Source organism: Lissotriton helveticus, chromosome 1_1 (genome assembly GCF_964261635.1).
Source record: "Lissotriton helveticus chromosome 1_1, aLisHel1.1, whole genome shotgun sequence".
NCBI classification, from domain to species: Eukaryota; Metazoa; Chordata; class Amphibia; order Caudata; family Salamandridae; genus Lissotriton; species Lissotriton helveticus.
This window is the reverse complement of record NC_136057.1, coordinates 1128418710-1128440989: the sequence shown is the minus strand read 5'-3', so window position 1 is coordinate 1128440989 and position 22280 is coordinate 1128418710. Positions and strand designations below refer to the sequence as shown.

Here is a 22280-nt window from a genome sequence, read left to right as displayed (position 1 = left end):
ATGCCTCTGATGGTGGTTTTGGAGCTGGAAATTGAGGTGTCCATGAATGGTGTGGTATTGTCTCCGGTAGGCGTACATATGATTGCCTCTCTATGTACAATGTTGACGCCCCTTCTGTGTCTTTTGGTGCAGCCACAATGTTTCATCTTGTAGCCGCTGGGAGTTGCAGAGGTGATGTCCGGGGCTGACGCCGGAGGGGGGGGGGGTCGCTGTGATGAAGGTCACATCTGATCAGGGTAAAAATTGTGTCCCAGACTTCATGGGTGTGTTTGCACTGCAATCTTGCTTTGATCAGGGGGCATCGAAGTTGATCTTGGTTGGGGGGCTTGGGTGGCAGGGATGGTGAAGTGCAGGATCCTACTAGGGCAGTCATTCCTATGGGGGTGGTGAAGTGTCAGTGGAGACAGGTGAAGGGTCCTGCTGCAGTGCAATGTTTGCATCATACAGTGAGATGGTTATATTCTTTACCGATTAAAATACAAATGGGAATTCAAATATGTCTGCTATGCTGATGTACATGCACTGCACACTGAGGTGCAAAAAGAAAATATTCAAATGTATACTACACGGCATAGCTTGTGCACTAACTAAATCTTTAATTTGTACACTACTCAGATGTACGTACATGGTATAAAATGAGGCAGTTTTGCTGCATAATAAGAAGCATACATTATATATTTATATGCTTGTACTAAAATACATTCTATAGTATGGGTATGTGCACGCACTATATGAAGGCATGTATATTAAATGCGTGAAACCAGATTATTACAAATTGAAACCCCTTATTCTCTGCACCGTGAATTTGGTACTATTTGTAAGACAGTTCCTAGACTGAACAGGGACTCTCCTAAACGTTCTTCTGAAAATGTCAGATGTCTTGCAAATACACCCAATGATGCTATTGTAAGATACTAGCTTCAGTGGCCTAATTTTAAATTTTTCAACCTTTTATACAGAGTGCTTGCTTGGACTTCAGGGACCTTCTTGAAAAAGTAAAAGGTTAGTCAGGAATATGGAAGCAGGAATTGTTGACTATATCTGTGATGAGCCTTCAGAATAGTACAAAACAAGGCATGATGCAGGAGCACTTAAAGTAAGCATGAGGAGTGCTATTTTAAGGCAAGGAACAGGCAATGGTTTTCGGATGACTGGAATATTAAACACTAAAGAGATGAAGCAATCTTTCCTTACCACCTTTCACAATGATAAATGCTGCTTCCATCTTTAATGCTATCAGCCTTTGTTAAATAGTTAAAACAAATTTCGAGCTAACACAATGGGGACCCACAACCGAATGTAGCACGACAGTAACACAGTAACTACAGTACAATAAAAACACACCATAATAGCACAAAAAAAGTAATTTAACACCAAAATACGACAGCATTTACACTTTGTATACCATAAGCACAATCAAATGCAAGGCAATTTCCAAACAATAACGAAAGAGCAACAAAAAAACCAAAGCACAGTTTCAACTTACCACAACAAAAAAAGAGACACACAACCCAACATAACACAATAATGACACAAAACAATAACACGCCACACCAAAACATCCTTTCAACATAAAAACACAATATGACATAACAGTATAACAAGCATTTGCAATGCAATATGTCTTGCATTTACATAAGTTTGAGCTACTGACATTGCAAATGGCAATGCCTTTTTTTTGTTTTTGTTTTAAAAACATAAACGTTAATAAAAGGCATTGCCATTTACAATGCCAATAGCTTAAACTTGAGAAAATGCGAGACCTATTTCATTGCAAATGCTTGTTTTACTCTATTATATTGACAAAAGTCTCTGCAAATTAAATAATTGAATTTATAAATGTTAGACCTGGGGGTCGCTAGTTGGATGAGGTAGGTACGTTAGGCCAAACAGGGACCCTTGCTTCCACATCCGGTAAAGCAAGGACACCTTCTCAGATCGCCCCTGCTCACCCCCTCGGTAGCTTGGCACGAGCAGCCAGGCTTATCTTCAAGGCATGTGTGCAAGCAGGCTCTCAGTAACCCAATGATGACACCACAAATGGACTCCACACGAGTTTCATAGAACCCGAAATGCATTGGGTTGTTTTGATTTGATTAATATCTTTTACTTTTATGAATCACAGACTTTCATTTGAATATCAATGAATGAATTTATACTTTGATTTAGGATAATTATGTGAAAAACTTGAAATAAATGTGCATAATGAATGTGTTTAACACTAATTGATGTTGGTTTAAATGATGTACTAAGAATTCTTTAGGCATGTTTGCCAGATAGCTGTGCGTCGCATAGTCCTTGTCTTCAAGTACTCCTTTCAACATATGGCCCGGACATGTGTATGATGTAAACCACAGTGCAGCTCTGCACTCTGGCGCCGGTACTGCCACTCCTCTGCAACTACAGGCCGCGATGCGAGCTGAAGCAGAGGCTCGTGTTGCAAGAATGGGAGAGGCCGAGAGCTTCCCTCTCTGAGCCCACACCCCGCCCCAGTCGGCGACACATGTTACCTGGGGGGTGCGAACTCGCTCTCCCCTCATCTTCTCTCGACTTGGGCCTCCGATGCGACTTTGTGGATTCCGGGCAGTTACGTTAATGAGGATCTCAGGCTGCAACTGGGCACACGCACACAGAGTTGCTGAGACTCACTTGAGTTTCATGTGTGCATGATCACGGGGCAATCCTCACAAAGGTCTCAGGCTACAAGAAGCTTACGCACACAGCATCGCTGAGACTCACTAGAGTTCCGGGTGCACACAATCACAGGGAAATCCTCACGAAGGTCTCAGGCTGCAAGAAGCACATGCACATAGCGTCACTGAGACTCACTTGGACTCCGGGTGTATGATAACAGAGCAATCCTCACAAAGGTCTCAGGCTGCAAGAAGCACACGCACACAGCGTCACTGAGACTCACTTGAGTTCCGGGTGCATACGATCACAGGGAAATCCTCACGAAGGTCTCAGGTTGCAAGAAGCACATGCACATAGCGTCACTGAGACTCACTTGGACTCCGGGTGTATGATAACAGGGCAATCCTCACAAAGGTCTCAGGCTGTAAGAAGCACACACTCACAAAGTTGCTGAGACTCACTTGGACTCCGGGTGCACGATAACAGGGCAATCATCACAAAGGTCTCAGGCTGCAAGAAGCACACACACACAGCGTTGCTAAGACTCACTTCGACTCTGGGTGCACGATAATAGGACAATCCTTACGAAGGGCTCAGGCTGCAACTGCACACACACACAGCATCGCTGAGACTTGCTTGGACTCCCGGCGCCCACGATCACAGGGCAATTCTTACGAGGGTCTCCGGCTGCAAAAAGCACACACAAACACAGCATCGCTAAGATTCTCCTGTAAACTTTTGTGTTCCTGAGTTTCCACAACAGGTAGCCAGCTCTCCTCGGGCCCTTGGGGTTAAGTTACTTCAGGACACAGCACATAGCAAAGTCCTTTCAAGCAGGGGGACACAGCACACAGCAAAGTCCCTTTAGCCTCTCCTTGGTTAAAACAGCAAACTGCAGGCCAGCCCCATACACACAGCAAGGGTCTCTCCTTTCCTTCAGTCTCTTCAGCTGTTTCTTCCTTGGCAGAGGTAATTGTTGACCACAAAGTAGTTTGAAACCTTTTCAGTCTTGAACAAGCCACTTCCATCCCAAAGTCCAGGGTTTTAGCTCTCCTAGTTATACCCCTCAATGTCTTTGATGTATTTGTGTTCAGGGGGCACTGACCCCTGTCCAAACCAGTTCTGGGTGTCTCCCTGCCAGTGACACCTTCTTCCTTTGATAGTGGGGATCTAATCACTCAGCAGGGGATGGAGCCATTGTTTTATGGTGGCAGCCCAGGCCTCTTTACCACCGGGGGCTACTCCCCCCCCTACACTCCAGATGCAGGTCAGCCTGTTGCTGGCTCACCTCCTCCCCTGGGTCAAGGCATTCCCCAGAGCCTATTACTTTCAGATCCAGAAAGTCAATCCACAACCAGGCAGAGACACACAGAAATGTTAGAGCACAAAAACCCAACCACTTCTAAAAGAGTCGTTTCTAAACACACAATGCAAAAACCACCTTCACAAAAAGATGTGATGTTGAATTGCGAGTTCAGGTGAACTAAACTTCACCTCTCCAGCCTTTGGGAAGATAGGCTGGAAACATATCACACAGCCTACCCATTCTGTCCTATGGGCAAGATGGCCTTTCAACAGTGAAAAACGAAATTATAGAGTATTTCACTGTCAGGATATGGTACACATCAGTACATGTCCTACCTTTCACATACACTGCACCCTGCCCAGGGGGTACCTTGGACATACCATAGGGGTGTCTGATGTGCATAGAAAGGGATGGATAAGGCCTGGCAAGTGGGTGCACTTGTCAGGACAACATGGCAGTTGAACATACTGCGTGCAGGCACTACAGTGGCAGACCTGAGTTCCCTCTTTAACCACATCGCTGCGTGATAGTTTTCCCTACTGTGCTGGACAGCAATGAAAACGGGTGTGGTCATGACGAGCTCAGCTCGTCATGAACACCTGAGAGGTATATGCCATGACAAGCTGAGCTCGTCATGAGCATGGAAGGGGTTAAGGCTACTTGTGTGGGTGACACAATTGGTGCTGCAGGCCCACTAGTAGCATTTGCATTACCAGCCCTGGCACACATAGTGCACTTTACTAGGGACTTTACTAGTAAGGCAAACATACCAATCATAGACAACCAATCACCATTATACTTTACACAGGGAGCACTTGCACTTTAACACTGATCAGCAGTGGCAAAGTGCCCAAAGCATCTAAGTTGGCAACACCATGTCAGAAAAAAGGTCTAGGGGGAAAGCAAAAAGTTTAGGAAATTTTACCCAAAAAGGGCCAAGTCCAACAATAAACAAACTATAGGAAACACAAACTAGGAGGGTTGCGGTAGACCCATTTTGAATCACTGGTCAACGTAAATGCATTAAACCCTTGTATTTCTCTTCTCTTTTTACCGTAGGTGAGTTCGGATGAGATGGGCCATAGGGTGCAGTAATGCTTTACACAGTTATTTCCTGAAAAATGACATTTGTTTAGGGATACCTTTGAATAAGAACTTAAGTAGAATTGTCTTATGTTAAATCATCAACTGTTGCATGGCCGAATACCTTTATTTACAGGAACTAGGGTTTACTTTGATTTGTTTCTTTAAAAAAGTGACAAAATCATATCTGTGTGGAATTGACCTCAATAGGTGCAGTTACACAAAATAATCAGAGAAACATTTGGTACTGCTCTCTTCCTTGTGTGGACGTTTAGTTGCCTGTTTTCGTGGACGCTTGATGTGTCCGGACAAACAGGTGTCCTTGTTTAGCAAGAAATGTTTACATTTGTCAAAGTTAAGGAGTTGAGTGAGCAGCAATAATAATGTTGGTCAGTTTGTATTATGTAAGCAGTCTTAAATCATCTATAATGAAGTAATAATGTGTCACTTTGAAGTTTTTGTTTTTTGGAGTGGGGAGGAGATCAAAGGGGGCAAGGCACAGGGGCAGACGTGCATCAAACCTGTGGCATTTATAATTTGTGATGCTATTCTGGGGCATTTAGTATTCCGCAAATTGAAGCGGGGAAAAATCTTTAAATGCACCTTGTACCTGGGGCTCTTTAAAAAACCCATCCATTGCTCTGTACTTCTCCTGGAACCGACCCCAGTCCGCCGCAGCTGCTGTGCCATTTGTGCGGAGGGCAGTTGCTGCCATTTTTTACACAAATTCCTACTTCCGGCACGACGCGGTCTAGTCGTCCGCCGGAAGGAAGGTATTTAACCACACATGCACCGGACGCGCAGCGGACGCGCGCCGCGGGCGCACCTAAGGCAAGCCCGTCTGCGCCCGTCTGCGCCTGGCCCGTGCCGAGTGCACGAGATGCTGCCAGTTTGCAGAAAAACAGGATATTGTACTCTAAGGAGGAACTTTGTGACATGAATCAATCTAGGGAGGGATGTGAGGTATGCCCTCTTAATGCTAACTGTAGTTGTCGTGGCTGTGGTTTTTCTTTTTTGACCTCAAATACAACTCACATTGCTGCTTCATCTACGTCAGAGGGCAGCCGGCGATCCAAAATTTTAATGCAGGGAGGGCTTGTCAATGCCCGTTCACTGGGGAAACATAGGTATAAAATAGCCCAAATAATTGATGATATGAGGCTGGACAAGCTCTTCATTACAGAAACATGGGAAGATGTGGCCTCAGATTCCGATTTTATTACCGCCACCCCAGTTGAATACAGTTTTGTAAAGGTGGATAGGCCTTTGGGCAGGAGAGGAGGAGGAGTAGCAATTATTTTTAGAGATTGCTACACTGTTACGGTCCAACCTGTTCAGTTATCTGGTTGTGAAGCATTACACTTCACGGCCAAACTTAGCGCCAACCTTTCATTTAAGGGTATTCTTGTGTACTGGCCACCTGGGGCTAGAGCCACGTTCTTAAACAATCTTGATGAAATGCTTGAAACAGTGCTAGTTATCAAGGAATTTACCATTCTGGGCGATTTTAATTTTTATTTAGAGGACCCTGCAAATAAAGAGACTGCTGTGCTCCTGGACACCCTGGGTGCTGCAGGGCTAGCTCAACTGGTTGGTGTTCCCTCTCATGATGCGGGGCACACACTGGATGGGATTTTCTCTTCTTGCTACAGTCTTAAAGTTAAAGAAGGGATTCCACTCCCCTGGTCGGATCACTCACTTATTAGTTTTACATTCCCCATAAGCTTTTGCCGGCAGGACAACAAGGTTATGCTTCAGGTAGCCCCCTGTAGAGCCTGGAGTAGAGTGGATAAAACCGCTCTCCGGACTACACAGGTTTGTTCTGTTCCCCGAGATTCTGCCAATGTGGACAAAGCAGTTAATAATTATAATAGCTGGCTATCCGATGCCATTAGCGTAGCGGTTCCTATCAAACACATTTCTAGCAACCGGATGGCGCAAACCGCACCCTGGTTCTCTGACCTCCTTCGCAATGAAAAACAGAAATGCCGTTGCATGGAACGTCGCTGGCGTTTGAATTATCATGACTCTGACAAACAGATTTACAGGACAACCCTCAGGTCCTACAATGCACTAGTGATCATTGAGAAAAGCAAATATTTTAAATCTCAGATTGATTCAGCGAAACATTCATCTAAAGAACTGTTTGCAGTCATAAACAAGCTAACGGTTCCTAAATCATTGAATAAACTGGGTAGTCAACAGTTTGTGGATGATATGGCATCCAATTTTAAAAGTAAAGTACTGGATATTGTCTGCAATTTTAAAAACAGCTTAGGTGCTCAGTTGGCCCCTAGTATGCAGGCAGCAGTTGCCGGCTCTAGCAGGTTCTTCGAGTTTTCCCCTGTGGGGATTGATACAGTGAGCCATTATATCTTGGCTTCGAAATCAGGCTCCCCATCGGACCCATGTTCATCAGCTTTTCTGATGGACCTAGCAGACCTGGTGAGTCCTGTGTTGACAGACATCTTCAATGGGATGTTTTCTTCAGGTAGTTTTCCTTCCAGTTGGAAGGATACCTCTGTTCTCCCGCTTCTTAAGAAACCAACTTTAGATGCCTCTATGACATCCAATTCTCGCCCCGTCGCACGTCTTCCTCTTCCAGCCAAAATTTTGGACAAAATTATGAACGTCCAATTAGCGCAGTTTATTGATGACAATGGGCTGTTGGACCATTCTCAGTTTGGCTTCCGCAAGGAACATAGTACCGAGACAGCACTTATTAAGGCGACCGAAGAAATTAGATCGTTATGGACGGTGGAGGCTCTGCGGCACTAATCCTACTCGATCTTTCCGCCGCGTTTGACACCGTTGATCATACTCTCCTGATCCACCGTTTAAAAACTTTAGGTGTGGATGGCATGGCGTTGGCCCTGCTGGCCTCCTTTTTGCAGGGAGGAGATCAACGGTGTCACTCGACGGGTTTAATTCGGAGCCTTACGTGCTGCCTTGTGGAGTTCCGCAGGGAAGCTCATTGAGTCCATTGCTGTTCAATGTCTACGTCACCGAACTTGTGCTGCTGGTCAGGGATTACGGCTTCTCATTAACATCATACGCAGATGACTCCGAGATTGTGGTTGCAGCTCATAAAAAACAGAGCTCCCCTGCTGTGCAATTTCATAACTGCATTGCCGCCATTAACATCTGGATGAGTAGTCACTGCTTTAAACTAAACTCCGAGAAGACAGAATTGTTGATTTTTGGTAATCTACAACCTTCCTGGAGCAATCTTTGGTGGCCTGTAGAAATGGGCTCGCCGCCCATTCCAACGGTAAAAATCTGGGCATTTTGTTGGACAACAGACTGACGTTCATTCAACAAACTAATGCCATTGTGTCTGCCTCTTACTTCCTGATAAAAAAATCAAGAAGGTTCTCCCTTACATCCTTGAGGAAACCAAAAAAGTGGTTATCACCTCCCTTATACAGTCCAAGTTGGATTATTGTAACAGGCTTTATTTGAATGCCCAGAAGCAGTGCCTGAGAAAACTTCAGGCAGTCCAAAATTCAGCCGCTTGCCTTTTGCTGAGCCTACCTCGGCATAAATCCATCTCAGAAGAGATTCGGAAGCTTCATTGGCTTCCAGTGGTGCAACGGATCAAATTTAAGGCGCTTTGGGTGGCCTTTAAAGCCCTGACACAAAAGAGTCCGTTGTTCCTGCAGTAGCTTTTCGTGTGGTACCAGCCAGGCAGATCACTCCGCTCTACGGGTGCAAAACTACTAACAGTGCCAAAAATTCGGACTCTGCATTGGGGAGGACGGAGTTTCCAGCACGGCACTTCTAACCTGTGGAATCTGCTGCCACCTGAGATTAGGAAGGCTAGCTCTCTTACGAGTTTTAGAAAAAACTTGAAAACTTGGTTGTTTCAGTGAGGGGTGTTGGTTGGGGTCTCCTCATGGTTCTAGCGCAGAGACACCATTTTTGGTATTTGCGCGCTTTATAAATATCATTATCATCATTATCATTATCATGCAGCACAAAGCCCTGCACCCTCCAAGGGCACACCCCTTTATCACACTACAAATTTTATTTTCACATTGCCAGGTCTGTATATGTGAATCCCAAAAATAAAATACAATGATTAAACTTCAAAAAAGAATAACGATCAGCCTGTGAATAAATAGTTGCTCCAATTTAAAGTTTTGGAATTACAAATATCTATATTTATTGTGCAGACGTGAAGGAAATTGTGAGTTGTGAGTGAGAGTTATACATTTCCGGCCATGTAAACCGCTGAGGATAAATGCTTTATATGGTCCACTCGCTGAAAGACTGTTTATTACGCCTTCCAGTGAATTAGGTCCCACAACCTGTCAGCAGTAACTTGCCCTACAAGAGATCTGTCTAATCAGGGTGCTGAGTTGCTCCATGATCCGTGGGCTCAGCTATCAGAAAGCCGAGCCGACCACGCCCATGTTACAGTCGAGCACCTCTGAGAAGCCCTGGGCTGCGCACTGTAAGCACGTCCTCTCAGTGCACACACCGTAATGTTCCCAAGGAAGGGGGGCACCTCGAGTATGTGCTGCAAAACACGAGAGGGACTAACAAGCCTCATAATGAATCATAAGACAACATTTACGAAGGACAAAGACTCAAGCCAATGAAAAAATGGGCGGGGAAGTGGGCGAGGCTTCCCTCACATACTGAACTACCCCAGATCTTCCCTAGAGCAGCGCTTGGAAGTTTGAGGTTTGGGCATTTAAATATTTCCCACTTGCATTATCTATGGCTGGCCATGCATTTGTGAATCTCTGCTGCAAGATATTGAATGTATTGAAGTGTGGTGGTGTTCCTTATTTGTTGAGTAAACAGCAACCTGTGAGAAAATGACTCTTTGTGCGTGGTCACATTTTCTGCTGACTGGTATTGCTGGTATTTAACTCTGCACACTGCGGTACTGCTGTCCAGACACCAGTGTAGGTTCTTTGACCCTTTGACCACTAAAACATGGTAAAAATATGCTAGCTTCCAATTTCCATATTTAACGTCCCAGTAAGACCATAGAATAGGGAGCAGGAAATGCACAAATGTCATGGAAAAGTTAAATGTCACCTGTGGACTGCACCACATGTTGTGCCATTCACTAGGCTGGCAAAAGAAACATGGCTTCAGGTCTGTTTGTGTAGCCTGGCTCCTGCAGCTTTTCAGCCTGTAGGCAAACCTGCCAGAAAACCCCTTTTTGACATGAAAGAACTCCACTTTTAAACGTTAAATAAGTCCCCTAAAGTAGGCCTTGTAACTCACAAGCTATAGTACCCAGTATTTATAAGTGTTATATGTAAGAATTTAATGTTAGTATATATCTACAGTGACTAGCCCCCAAACACGTTTTCACTGTGAAGGGATGTAGCTGGTCAATAAGAAAAACCAAAGTTCAGAATTAAATCATAAATCTCCTGACTTTGGTTAGGGAGAAGCTACCAGAATAAAGAAACCACTATTTTTAATGTTTACTAAAAATCCTATTCAGTGGTGGTTAGATTTTTAATAAACAGTTAGGAAAGAGGACTTTTAGAAAGTTAGACTTTGTCTGCATGAACATCTAGTAGGCTATTTAACATTAGCTTGCCAACAGCTGGCCTGTCAGCGCTTCCCATTATTTAAGTGTGAAAACAGCGCCACGGTCAGAAACAATGACTTTGGCATTTTGCCATGAAGACTTGGTTATGAGGCATGTGACAGCAGGGGAAGGATCACAAATTTGATTAACTTGATTGAAGCAGGTGAGGCCTGCTTATTCATAGTTACATTTGAAGGGAAACTTAGGGAGGAAAAGTCTTCTCCACTGGGCTCCCTGTAGCCAGTTTGGCACCAGCCTGGTAGAAGGGGGACCTTGAAAAATGTTGGTGTAGCAGTGGAGAAGGAGACTCCTAATTTACATGCCACATCCCTAGCAGGCACACACGCCACCTCTAAGGACAGAAGGACTGTCAGATCTTGTATTTTACTTGGAATACTGCACTGTGGAAAGTTTGCAGTAAGGCAAGCATGATGTTCTGCAAAAGTGGGAAACTTTGCCCTTCTGAACTTTTTCCTCATTGGTTAGGAAGGGTTATGGGATCTCTCCCACTCACTGGCTAGTGGATTTTACAAAAGTGACACCCATGAATATGGGTGCATCAACAACATTTTTTCTACCAGGCTTATTACTAGGCATCCAAACATGTGGGCGAATGCTTTAAGACTTCTAATTGTCAAGCGCTGCCTTAATATGGTGGCAATCAACAACATTGTCAAGGATGACAACCAAGCTTAAACTGATTCTGCCATAGCGTGCATAAGAAAAATAGTTGCCCTGCCGTCTGAAGCCACTTCTTGTAATCAGAACATTGTGGTAAAAAGTTATGGGGCAAGCCAGATATAATTTAGTTTGAACCAAAAGGTAAAATCATTATTTCAGTTATTAAAACATCTCTGCTAAAAAGAAATAAACTATGCCTCAAACACACAAAACGAAGTGGTGTACCTACAGCCAAAAACCTCTGCAACTGATGTGCCCATACTCAATTGTACTATGTTGCTGCAGTTAAACAATATAAAGTTTTGCAAAATTGTTTGTACTGAAAAACTATTTCAATTCTGTTTGTACAGTACCATTTTCTTTTGGCGGGCGAGGTGAAGGTTTGGGTTCTTCATAGGTCCATTGCTTTTTTCTCACTCTTTTACATGGCTGTTTCATTGCTGGGTCAACATTCCTTGTGTCAACATTCCTTGTAGCTATGACAAACAGACACCTAATATTACTTATAAGTATTTATAAATGTAAAGACAATATCCAACACATTTGTTCGGCTTTGAAATAATCTATTAAATCTACGGCTTGTGAAGCATGTGTTTCAAAGAAAAGAGATCTTTTCTGCTGCACTAATATGTGTGACAAGTAATCTGATAACTCACATGCAGTTTCATAATATAATGAAGTAAGATAATTACCAACTAATGCTCGCTACACAGAAATACTCATATGTCCAAAAGAGCTCTACATATTTTATTTTTAGTTTTTTATTCGGTTACTCAGAATATAACATTATTAATACATAAAAAAACTCTTAAAATGTTCAGTGCTAATAAGTTACAAATGATCTGTAAAAGAAATATCCATGATATGAATATTTCCAGATTATCTTTGCTATTTAGACATAGTTATATGAACAGAAAATTGATCAAGCACAGTTGTACAATATTAATTTAAAGCACCATCAGATTTGTTTGAATTTATGAAACAAATTCATGCTTTTAAACTACATTTTTGCCAATACACGAACTGTTACATTTAATGTTCATAATTGAAAATGTGGCAGGTGTTTTGCTTTCCAAAAACGTATACAAATAACAGATATCTGGAAACTAACATACCTATAAACTACCACCTGCACATTCTGAAAGAGGATCCTACTTTTGTTTGGAACTCCCTAATAAAAACTAAGGACCTGATTCCGATGCGGTTAGAAAGACCTCTTAACAGCATTTGATCCGTCCGAATTGGATCGGAAACGTGTCTTTACGGATGAGGGCCTGATTCTGATGTGGTTTGGAAATCCTCTAGACCGAAACGGTTTGGGAATGGTTTCCGAACTACTCGAGTGCGACCGACGAATTACGATGCATCCGGATGCTTCCAGATACGATTTGGTTGGACTCCAATTGACTTCAATGGGAACCTATGTTCTGACCAAATTCACAGACTCCCCTTGAGGAAAGGAGAGGCTGGGGAAAATCGGGCACCTGTGGCGGGCACCCCCTGGTGCCTACCACACTGTGCATGGATGGTAAGGGGGAATCAATTGGTACCCCACGGGCCCAACTGGGAAGGCTCCGGTTGTGGGGACCCCCTATGGCGGGCGCATTCCGGGGCTTTAAAAGTGCGAATGGTGCTGCTGGCTGCAGCACTGTTCGCAATGTTAAAATGACATGCAGTGCATTTCCCTGCACTACGTGCTGAGAAATGTTAGGGGGTACCATAGGTAACCCCCAGTGCACCCCCCAACACAGAGGGGGCCAGCAACAGACCCCCAAATCCGATCTCCCCCAACCTTTCCATGGCGGTTTCACCGCCATGGAAAGGCTGGCTGAAGACATCATTGCAATCTGGCGGATGGTGCCTGCTAGATACCGCCACCATTTTCATTGTTCCTGTCCGTCTGCCAGGCAATCGCAACTATTGCCTGTGGCGGAAGTGTAGCGGGCGCTTTTTGCACCCGCCAAGCTTGCGGAACGATTCCCCTGACATCGTAATGTGGCGGGTTGAAAAAGGCAGTCAGATGGCAGAGGGCCCGCCACCGCATAGCTGGCGGTGGCGGGCCTTCCGCCATCATGATGACCCCCTATTTTTTGTAAAATTATATTTATGACTTCAATGTTTTCTTTTCAATACTTTTGTAGTTACCATTAAATATATATTTTTTACATCAATATTTTGGTCACGATATTTTTGTATGGGGATATTTTGGGTGTCGATATTTTGTCATTGTACCAAATTACAGATTAGAGAGCTGATGACCATAATCAAGAAATGGAATCTGGATTTAATAAAGAAAGTAGATGAGATAATATAACTATAACTACTAACACATTGCCTAAATTAAATCCTTGGATATCTACTGATAGAAGGAAAGAAAATCCTAGAAGGAATGGCTTCATTAGCTTTAGTCTGTCAATACAAAGGTAAACTTCAGATACATAGAAAAAGATCAATTATTATCAGGAATTTTGTAGGTTCTAGGGAATGTGAACAAACTTTTAAAAGGTGTGCGAACTGGGAAAGATACTTAAAGGGTGTTGATCCAATCTTTCCTGGTGTGTATTATATTTGTGAAAAGAATGTTTTTTATAGAGTACTGAGAGGTTGGTATGGAATTTGCAATATGGGAATAGTTTATCCAAAAATGTATCAAGGCAAAGATTTTGAGGCTAATCACAATGGTGGGAGGACTTGGGCGGTCCGTCACTGTAGCGGTAACGATGGGACTGCCACCGCTGTGGTCGGATTCTGCACCTTTAACATTGCGGCGGTGGCTGCTGACAGCAGCACCGCTGCGATGTTAAAAAGAGCTTGTACATTTCACTGCACTACATGGCAGGCACTACACTGTCCCTGCCACTTGGTGCAGTAAAATGTAGGGGGGTACCATGCGTTCCCCCCAGTGCACCCACACCTCCCCCCAACACAATGAGGGCCCGCAAGGGGCCCCTGAAGACATTCTCTGCCAGCCTTTCAATGGCAGTTCAACCGCCACGGAAAGGCTGTCTTCCGCCGGCATCATAATTGTGCCAGCGGAGCATGCTAGGCTCTGCCACCATTGTGAGCATGCTGATGGCTCCGGCAGGCAATCGAGACGATTGGTACCAGCGGAAAAGTGGCGGATCGACTTTCCGTCCGCCGCGATACCCAATGCCATTCGTAATGTGTTGGGGGATAAATCTCATAACGATGGCGGAAAGATCGCCACCGCCGGCCCATTTTTCCACCATCATAATGAGCCCCATTGAAAGAGAAAAAAATTTGAGAACAGGAAAATAAAGAAAGTTATGTGTGCAAGTGAAATAGTAGGTGATATTTTGTGAATGTTATTACCTTTAGTAGGAGTAGCATTAAACTCACATAAAATGAGACTACTTTCTACTATAGTTGATAAATTAGCCACCAGTACAGCTGGGGACTGTTCTGTTATAGATGTAGAAATGATTTCAATAAGAGTGATGGTGATTTAAAATTGACTTTCCCTTGATATCATTTTCATGAAGGAGGATGAAGTCTGCAGATTATTAAAGGTCCGACGCTCTTACACTAATATACCAGATAAAAACAGAGACTTAGAGAGTTACATCGAAATCATTTCTGACTTAAATGAGGACTTAAGAGATGTAAAAGCTGATCGTACCTTGGAAACAATGGGTAAGGGATTATGAATTGTTAGTAACTGGTTAGGTTATTTAGGAAACTGATTGGCAATTTCTATCCTGAGACCTTGAGTGGCAATCTCTTTGAGCATGATACTGATGATAGTATCTATCAAATTTGACAAATATCGAAAATACAAACAAGAAGTGAAAAGAAAATCTGATCTTGAAATGGAAGATGGGCAATGTAAATATTATGACAACATTAACATCTTAGAAGAAAGTAGAAGAAAGAGGTTAAAGACAACAAACCCATACTCTGTGATCAGAGCTGATGATTAGATATTGTAATGGCTTGATTTGCCATCAGAGGGGGGCTTGATAGTGCAGATATTTCAAAAACACTTTACATGTCACATTACCGATTTAGACACAAAAACCAGAAGGTGCATTACACAAAATGACAAAGTGATACAGCAATAGAGACAAGGAAAGTAACAGCATTATAAAAGCATACTTGAAGAGGTAGAAAATGTGAAAATACATTGCTAAATAGTCATAACACGTATTAATAGAATTTTAATAACAAGATTACTCATGAAGTGATGTTTTACTATTCACATACTGATGAAAATGAATGGATCTAATGATGAGGCTGATGAGGCAGTTCTATTGCCTTTCATTGCAAATGTATTATGAATAGATCGAAGTGAAATTATGTGATAAAATTAGTTAGGAAATTGAAACTTACAGATGTGAAAGTAGAGACCTGAATGCTTATAAAAACAAGGAAATTATTTTAGCAAAATGTTTTTCAAGAATAATTTAAATGTATGGATGTTGAAAAATGTGTAGCAGTAGGCCATAGCTATCGCTAATTAATTTTGTGTAATAATACATTGGTGAAACATTTATTATTATTCTGTTATTATGAAATAATGATTCAATGCAATATATTTGATTCTAATCAAGTGTAATTCATTCAAAGCTGATGTATGCATTTTAAGCTTTAAATGTGTTCTTTCCTTAGTTGCAAATATCACTTAGCTAGCAAAATAAAATATTGTCATTTCTGCAAATGTTAAATTTTTCTGTGCACATTTCATCTTACATACAAAGGACATTCTTTCGAAGTTCGCTGTGAGATGTCTCGGTGGGAAATCCAACTCTAAACTTACACCATAGTCAGTTACATTGTACATTTCTTACTGTTTACAAACCTATGAGACCTGGAAAGCCAAGTTGTTCACAAGAAGTGCTTGGGAAAGAATGCTGGAGTAACTAAATGTATTTGGTGACTACATATGTAAACTAATCATATGATGGACTGACTAGTGGAGTGACACATGTCATTAAAATGTCATAAAGACTATAAAGGAAGAAACCACAAAGGAGGGGTAACACCATACCTTTCTACCTCTTTGATGCAAGGCATCGTTTTAGTTGCCTTTTTGCTGACGCTGCTACTTTATTGCAGTTAACTGGGAATCCTTCTTTGCCAAACTAATTGATCTTTGCTTCATATTTCCTTTTTGCCAATGTTCCTGGACTCACCTTAGAGGACTTTAAAATTGATTCCTTTAACATTGGTAAGATGGAAGGAAATACTCCCTGTTGGACTTGGCCCTTTTGGCAGGTTCACCTCAAACGTTTTGCTTTTGCCTAGCCTGTTTCTGTAACCTGGTGTTGGTGATTTTAGGCCTCTGCGCACTTTTTCACTGTGGTCCAGTGTAAAGTGCGTGAGGTCTCTGTGTATGTGTGGTGAGTGGCCTGCCCTCCCATAGGAATGCATGGGGAATATGTGTGTCCATGGTAGTTCCTGATGTGTGGGGAGTGCAGGGTCGAGTTTGGTATGTGCGAACTCCTGTGATTAAATGCTGTGCGATGATGTGCGCGGATTTATTGTGTCTAGTGTGGAAGTGCCACTTCTAGAAGTTGGCATGTCTGTGCAGTGAATGTGAATTGGCTGTCTGGCTTTTGATTGGCTGGAGCTGGCTGGTGTGCCTGGCTCCAGGAGTCAAGATGGGTCTGCCCCGGTGGTGAATGGAGAGATCTGCATGTTGATAGGAGGGAGGAGTGCACCTGGGACCTGAATAGGGCTGGGCCTTCCCTCCACAATGCTGGCTCCGCCCCCTGTGGTGCATCTGATGTCCCTAGCCTGGCCAGTGAAAGGGGGAGAGGGGCAGAGCAAAACAAAGTGCTCAGGCGTTCCCCATAACCAGTTGTAGCTGGTTCTCCCATTGCCTGCACCCTGCTAGACAAATGATTTTGGTGTATAAAAAACGGGCTGTGACCCCATGAAAATGTTCTTGTTCTTTTACTGGAATCTAGTAGGGGCGTGCTGCTGCTGGGGTTCATGGGAAGGCTTGCCTCCCTGGGCCCTGCCCAGCCCATGGATGCCCTGCCCCTGGATGCTGGAGGATTTCTGGGGACCCTGCTACTTGCTTAATTATTTTCCTGGACCTTGGAGAGACTTTGGGGCTGCCCCAGCACCTTGTGAGTGCTGGCTTCGGTTCTTTTTGATGCCCCTAGTTCTTCCTTCGCTGCATTTCCCTCTGGGAGTGCTTTTTACCATTGCAGCACTGGGCTGCAGCTTGTGTGAGGGAATCCCAACATGGGGATCCCCCTCCCTACCGCTTATTTTTGATGTTTATTAGTGCAGGTGCCCACCCTGCATGATGTGCGCCTTTAATTTGATTTGGCGGGTCTGGCGAGTGCCCACCTCGCGTCATGACTGCCTAATTATGGCTTTGCAGGCGCTTCCTTGGCATTGTGAACGCCTGCCCCTTTTGTGTAGCGCAGCCGGTGCCCACCCTGCATTTGCCTTGTTTGTCTGGTGCGCGGGTGCCCACCCGCGACTTTGCCTGAGTGTTAAATTGGTGTTTGTGCCACCCCGCTCCCGTAGTCATTTGTCCAAGTGGGTGCCTACCCTGAAAGTCACCGCCGCAGCCCGATTACAGAAATGCAGCAGGGAAGGAAGTCAGGCAATGTTTCGCCTGACGGCGGGTGAGACTTCCAGTTTCTAAAGTGAAGTCCCATGCCCACCGCCAGAAAAAGAGGAGAAGCTACCCAGAGGAATGGCGCTGCCGGTGTGGGGCTCGCATGCTTAAGTGAGAGCCTCGAAGGCGCCACCTGGTGCAGCTCAACGGCAGAGGGGGCGCGAGGCACATTGCCGGTGCCTGCCCCCACCGCGGGAGCAGCGAGGAAAAGAAGCTGCTGAACCCGGCAGACGGCCGAGTGGATCGGAGTCCCCGGAGAGTAACCCGGTAAGTTTAGCAGGGCTGGGGTCTCCGTAGGCGCTTTTCCCATACCAACCGTGGCCCCGTGACGGTGGCGGTGCAGAGTGGGCCCGCCCGGGGGCGGACCACTCCAACGGAGGGTATGATCTGTTTCAAGAGCCAGCGGGCTCCAACTAACAGGGCATTATTGGGGGAGAAGCCCCATGAGGTGCCAGTGAGGGCCCCGTGCCATCCCTGAGCGGCCCTGTCCTGCAGCGGGCCACTCCAATGAGGCTCCCAGTTATGTTTAGAGTCCCCATGAGGGACTTGCGGCACATTTAATTTAGAGCCCATTTTGGCTCCAACCTGTGTTTTGCTTCTTCAGCTGCCCAGCAAGTAATGAGCAGCTGCACTGTTTAGGCATTTCTGTTCAGGGGACATGTCTTTGGAATCTCGGAGTGAGTCGCACTCCTTCGCCCTACCTTGGCCTTCCCCAGCTGCGCCGCACTTAGTGCCAGCTGTAGCATTGAGGCTCCATGTGATGGATCTCAGCTGCCCAGCAAGTAGTGGGCAGCTGCAACGTTTCGGTTTGCGCCGGTGGCGCACCCCTGACTGGCGCTGCGTTGGCAGCGCGCCCTGACATTCTGGACACAGGGCATTTGAGCCCCTTCTTGAGATGGCCAGTTGGCCAGGGGGCTGGGAGAGGTAAGGGCGCAAGGCCCTTATGTGATTGATACGTCCTTTAAATGTGGTGCTAGGAAATGTAATGCATCTAGTATGTTTTACGCACCCTGTGTTGATACCTCTAGAGATGGTTTTACCTATGGAGGTTTGTGTTAGTAAGATTGTGCTTCACTGTGATTTACATCCCTAAATGTGAGTTATGCTTAGGGGGTAGGGTCTAATGTATTTACCCTATTGACTTTCCGAAAACTCCTGAAAACCTGGCTTTTTAACAAACCTGAGTGATCTTCTGCGGCTCTGTCTCAGGCCTGACCTCTTGCAGCGCTGGGACACCTTAGGGAGCCACCGCGCTTTACAAATCATCTTTTCATTTCATTTCATTTCATTCAGGAGATTGCCTACTGTATTTATACTACTTAGGCCTAATGTGATTTATACGTAATGTGCAATGCCGTTATGCCTGTGATACCTCTAAATGTGTTTTGATGCTTAGGAGGTTGTTGTGCCTAGTATAGTTTATATTAGTGAATTTATGTGTCCATGCGTGATCTATGCCTATGGTGGTTAGTATTGCGTAGTGTGTACCTACCTTTTACCAGTGGTTACTGGTGGTGTTCTACAATTGTTATTTTGTGCTACACTTATTCTATGTTCTAGAAGTACTATTTCTGCTAAGTGTTGATCCTGACAGTGGCCCACGTGGCCCTGTCCTGTGTAAATAATCCCTTGTGAATATTGCCCGTGCCAGTTGGCACAATGTATATTGTGTGATTACTATCTGATGCGCTTTGACAATACAAACGTTATTTTTATATAACCTTGTGTGGAGTTCCTTTTGTCGTGTGCCTGGGATGTTGTTGCTGTGTGCGTGAGCAAATGCTTTACACATTGCCCCTGGGATAAGCCTGTCTGCTCGTGCCAAGCTACCAAGGGGGTGAGCAGGGGTTATCTTTGGCGTGTAACTCCCTTGCCCTGACTAGAGTGGTGGTTTCTGCCTGGCTTTGGCGCAAGCCTTAGCCAACCAGAAATCCCAATTCTAACACTCCCCCAAATAATATTCAGAGCCAGTGGCATGTATGGTGGCCTAGGGGCTGCCCATGGCCATGGTGGGTTCTTCACCTATGAGACCGGTACAGCAGCCACCGAAAAACAGACGCGTCAAGGCAAGTACAGCATGAAAAATATATTATTATTATTTTCTTTTTTATTACCTCTTTGACTGGGCAGAGAAGGCCCGGCAACGCTCCACAGAGTTTATGCCATTAGCCCACGAGTAGTGGGCGCGCGCGCCACAGCGAGCAATCTGTTTTAAATTATCGCGCCCGTGTCTGGGCACGATAATTGAAAACAGATGTGGCCTGAGCGGGTAACCGCAAACAATAGGCGGTGGGCGGAGGAAAGGCAGGACATGCACCCGCCTTTGCCCAATTGCATGCTGTCTTTATTTGAAAGACGCATGCAAAGCCCATTAGCCTGTGAGGAAAAAAATACACACGCACGAGCGTGTGGTGAGCTTGGGGAGCTTTCTGAAGCCCCTTACTAAAAGTCGAGCAAGCACTGCATGCGCGCTGCTCTAGACTCGACCTAAAAAGACTCTTTCCTTAGTACTGAGATCAAAACTGAAAATCTATATTGATCAACCTGAGAGAGAATATTGCACTGATGAAGAAGGTCTGAACAATTTCAAACATAGGAATAGTACATAAAAGAACTGTACAAATATATAGAAGGGACAATTCATGGAGAGGAATAATCTGTAATTGAATACAACTGTAACAACAAAGTTTAGTATAAGGACTTTGCTAATGTATAAAAATCATGCATTTTCTGCCCTAATCCCTATTGAAACACGGGGTGCCAGTGAGAAATACTGATATATGTAGATAGGGAGGGGGCTAATGAGTAACCGGGGATGAAACTCCAGCATGTTGGCAAGAAGACCATGATCCGAGCCATTGCGCTGTCCGTCATTCCATTGCATAGTTTGTTAAAAATCCCGTATTAAAGGTGAAAACCCGGCCACCTCTAAGTTCTTATATCTGGATCCCCCTGTTTTGTCCAGGACAAAATCTCTTCTAAGAAATCCCTCCATCGGGTCCACTAGGGTGGTTAGTCCTCCCTGGTCGAATTATCCTACCAGGGTGGGCAGAGGGTGCCTATGACGAAGCATGTCACATTATGCGAGTAAGGCTTCCTTTATCAAAAAGATTGGTCTTTCTTCCTCTTTTATGTTACCCCCCTCAACAGCAGAATTAGAGATATCAGTGATTTGTGCATATAACACTGATTTAAAGCACTACGTAGCCACAATAGCTTTTTGTATTTTAGGTCTTTAACTTTTGGAGAAGTGTGGTGGCTTATACTCCCCCCTCCTTCCTTGTGTTTTTAGAGATAAAAACCCTGCACACATTGAATGTGCATGATTTAGGAAACACTCTAAGGCCAATGTTCTCTTTGAAAGCTGTTGTACATTTTTGACTTTTAGCTATACTAAAAAGAATTGCTCACAAGTTCTTTAAAATAAATTACTCAAATATAGAAACTAATGAAAAATATAGTCAATTATAAATACAAATGTAAGTAATACTGTTTCAGAGATTGAAATACTTACTTGTAGAAGGATTATCTGTGGATTGTTTAGTTGTGGCATTTGTAGCAATGCTGCACATAGCATTATGACCAGCAGCTGATGAAACAGTAGGTGTGTAGGGGACTGAATTATGGTTCTTTATTGTGCCTTTCTGGGTAAGAACTGTACCAGGCACATCATTATCGTTTCCAAACCTGTTCCATCTCTGGTTTTGAAAACCCCCTTTAACCTTTGGTCTTCCAGAGGGTGCTAGACAAGATAAGACAATAATATAAAACAATACCATCAATATTATGTAAAAATTGTGAGAACTACTGCTAAAGAATTGCACAATGTAGTCAGAAATTTTAGATAACAAATCCTATTCCATATATTACAAGGATATTGCAAGTTACAAAGGAATTCCATGATTTGAGAGGAACAAGACCAAAAGCCCCTTTAAAATGCCATGGACCATTGAGTGACTTGTATTATTCTTTTAATGTATTGAAGAAGGTATATTATTTCCTATAATATATGGTCACACCATCACCCTTTCCACAAACCACCTAAATCCATGATGTGTTGGTCTTCTACATGGAAATGATAGTTTGGTTACAGGCATAAAAAATAAAAGCAATATTTGGACTGCATATTTAAACAGACCAAAAAGCAATTAGTAATTTGTTGCAAAAAAAAGAAAAAAATCAATTTACTGTGTGGCAGATCAAAAATAATATAGTCAGAAGGTGTAGAAACATGTAAAGATGTTATCTTTCCTGTAATGACGCACATAAATTAAACATGCAAATGCATCTTCTTTTTGCCAATCACTGTTCACTTTAGAAAAAGAGATTAGAAGAAGGAAAAACAGATCTCATTTTTGCTGGTTGAACTGCAGCTTTAATTTTGCTCTGTGACCTGCCTTTCATCTTGCTGGTGGCTC

At 43.9% G+C, this 22280-nt stretch overlaps 1 protein-coding gene across 1 annotated transcript in view; it reads right to left on the bottom strand.

Moving 5' to 3' along the window:
- C1_1H12orf50 (chromosome 1_1 C12orf50 homolog) overlaps positions 1–21569 on the bottom strand; it is a 68808-nt gene extending 47239 nt beyond the window's left edge. The window contains exons 1-2 of the mRNA XM_078656536.1: positions 21377–21569; positions 11618–11740 (exon numbers count right to left, since the gene is read on the bottom strand). Of these exons, the coding sequence (XP_078512662.1) occupies positions 11618–11740; positions 21377–21434 (181 nt within the window). The 5' untranslated portion in view covers positions 21435–21569. The remainder of the gene's footprint in view (positions 1–11617; positions 11741–21376) is intronic.
- Positions 21570–22280: the final 711 nt, after the last annotated feature.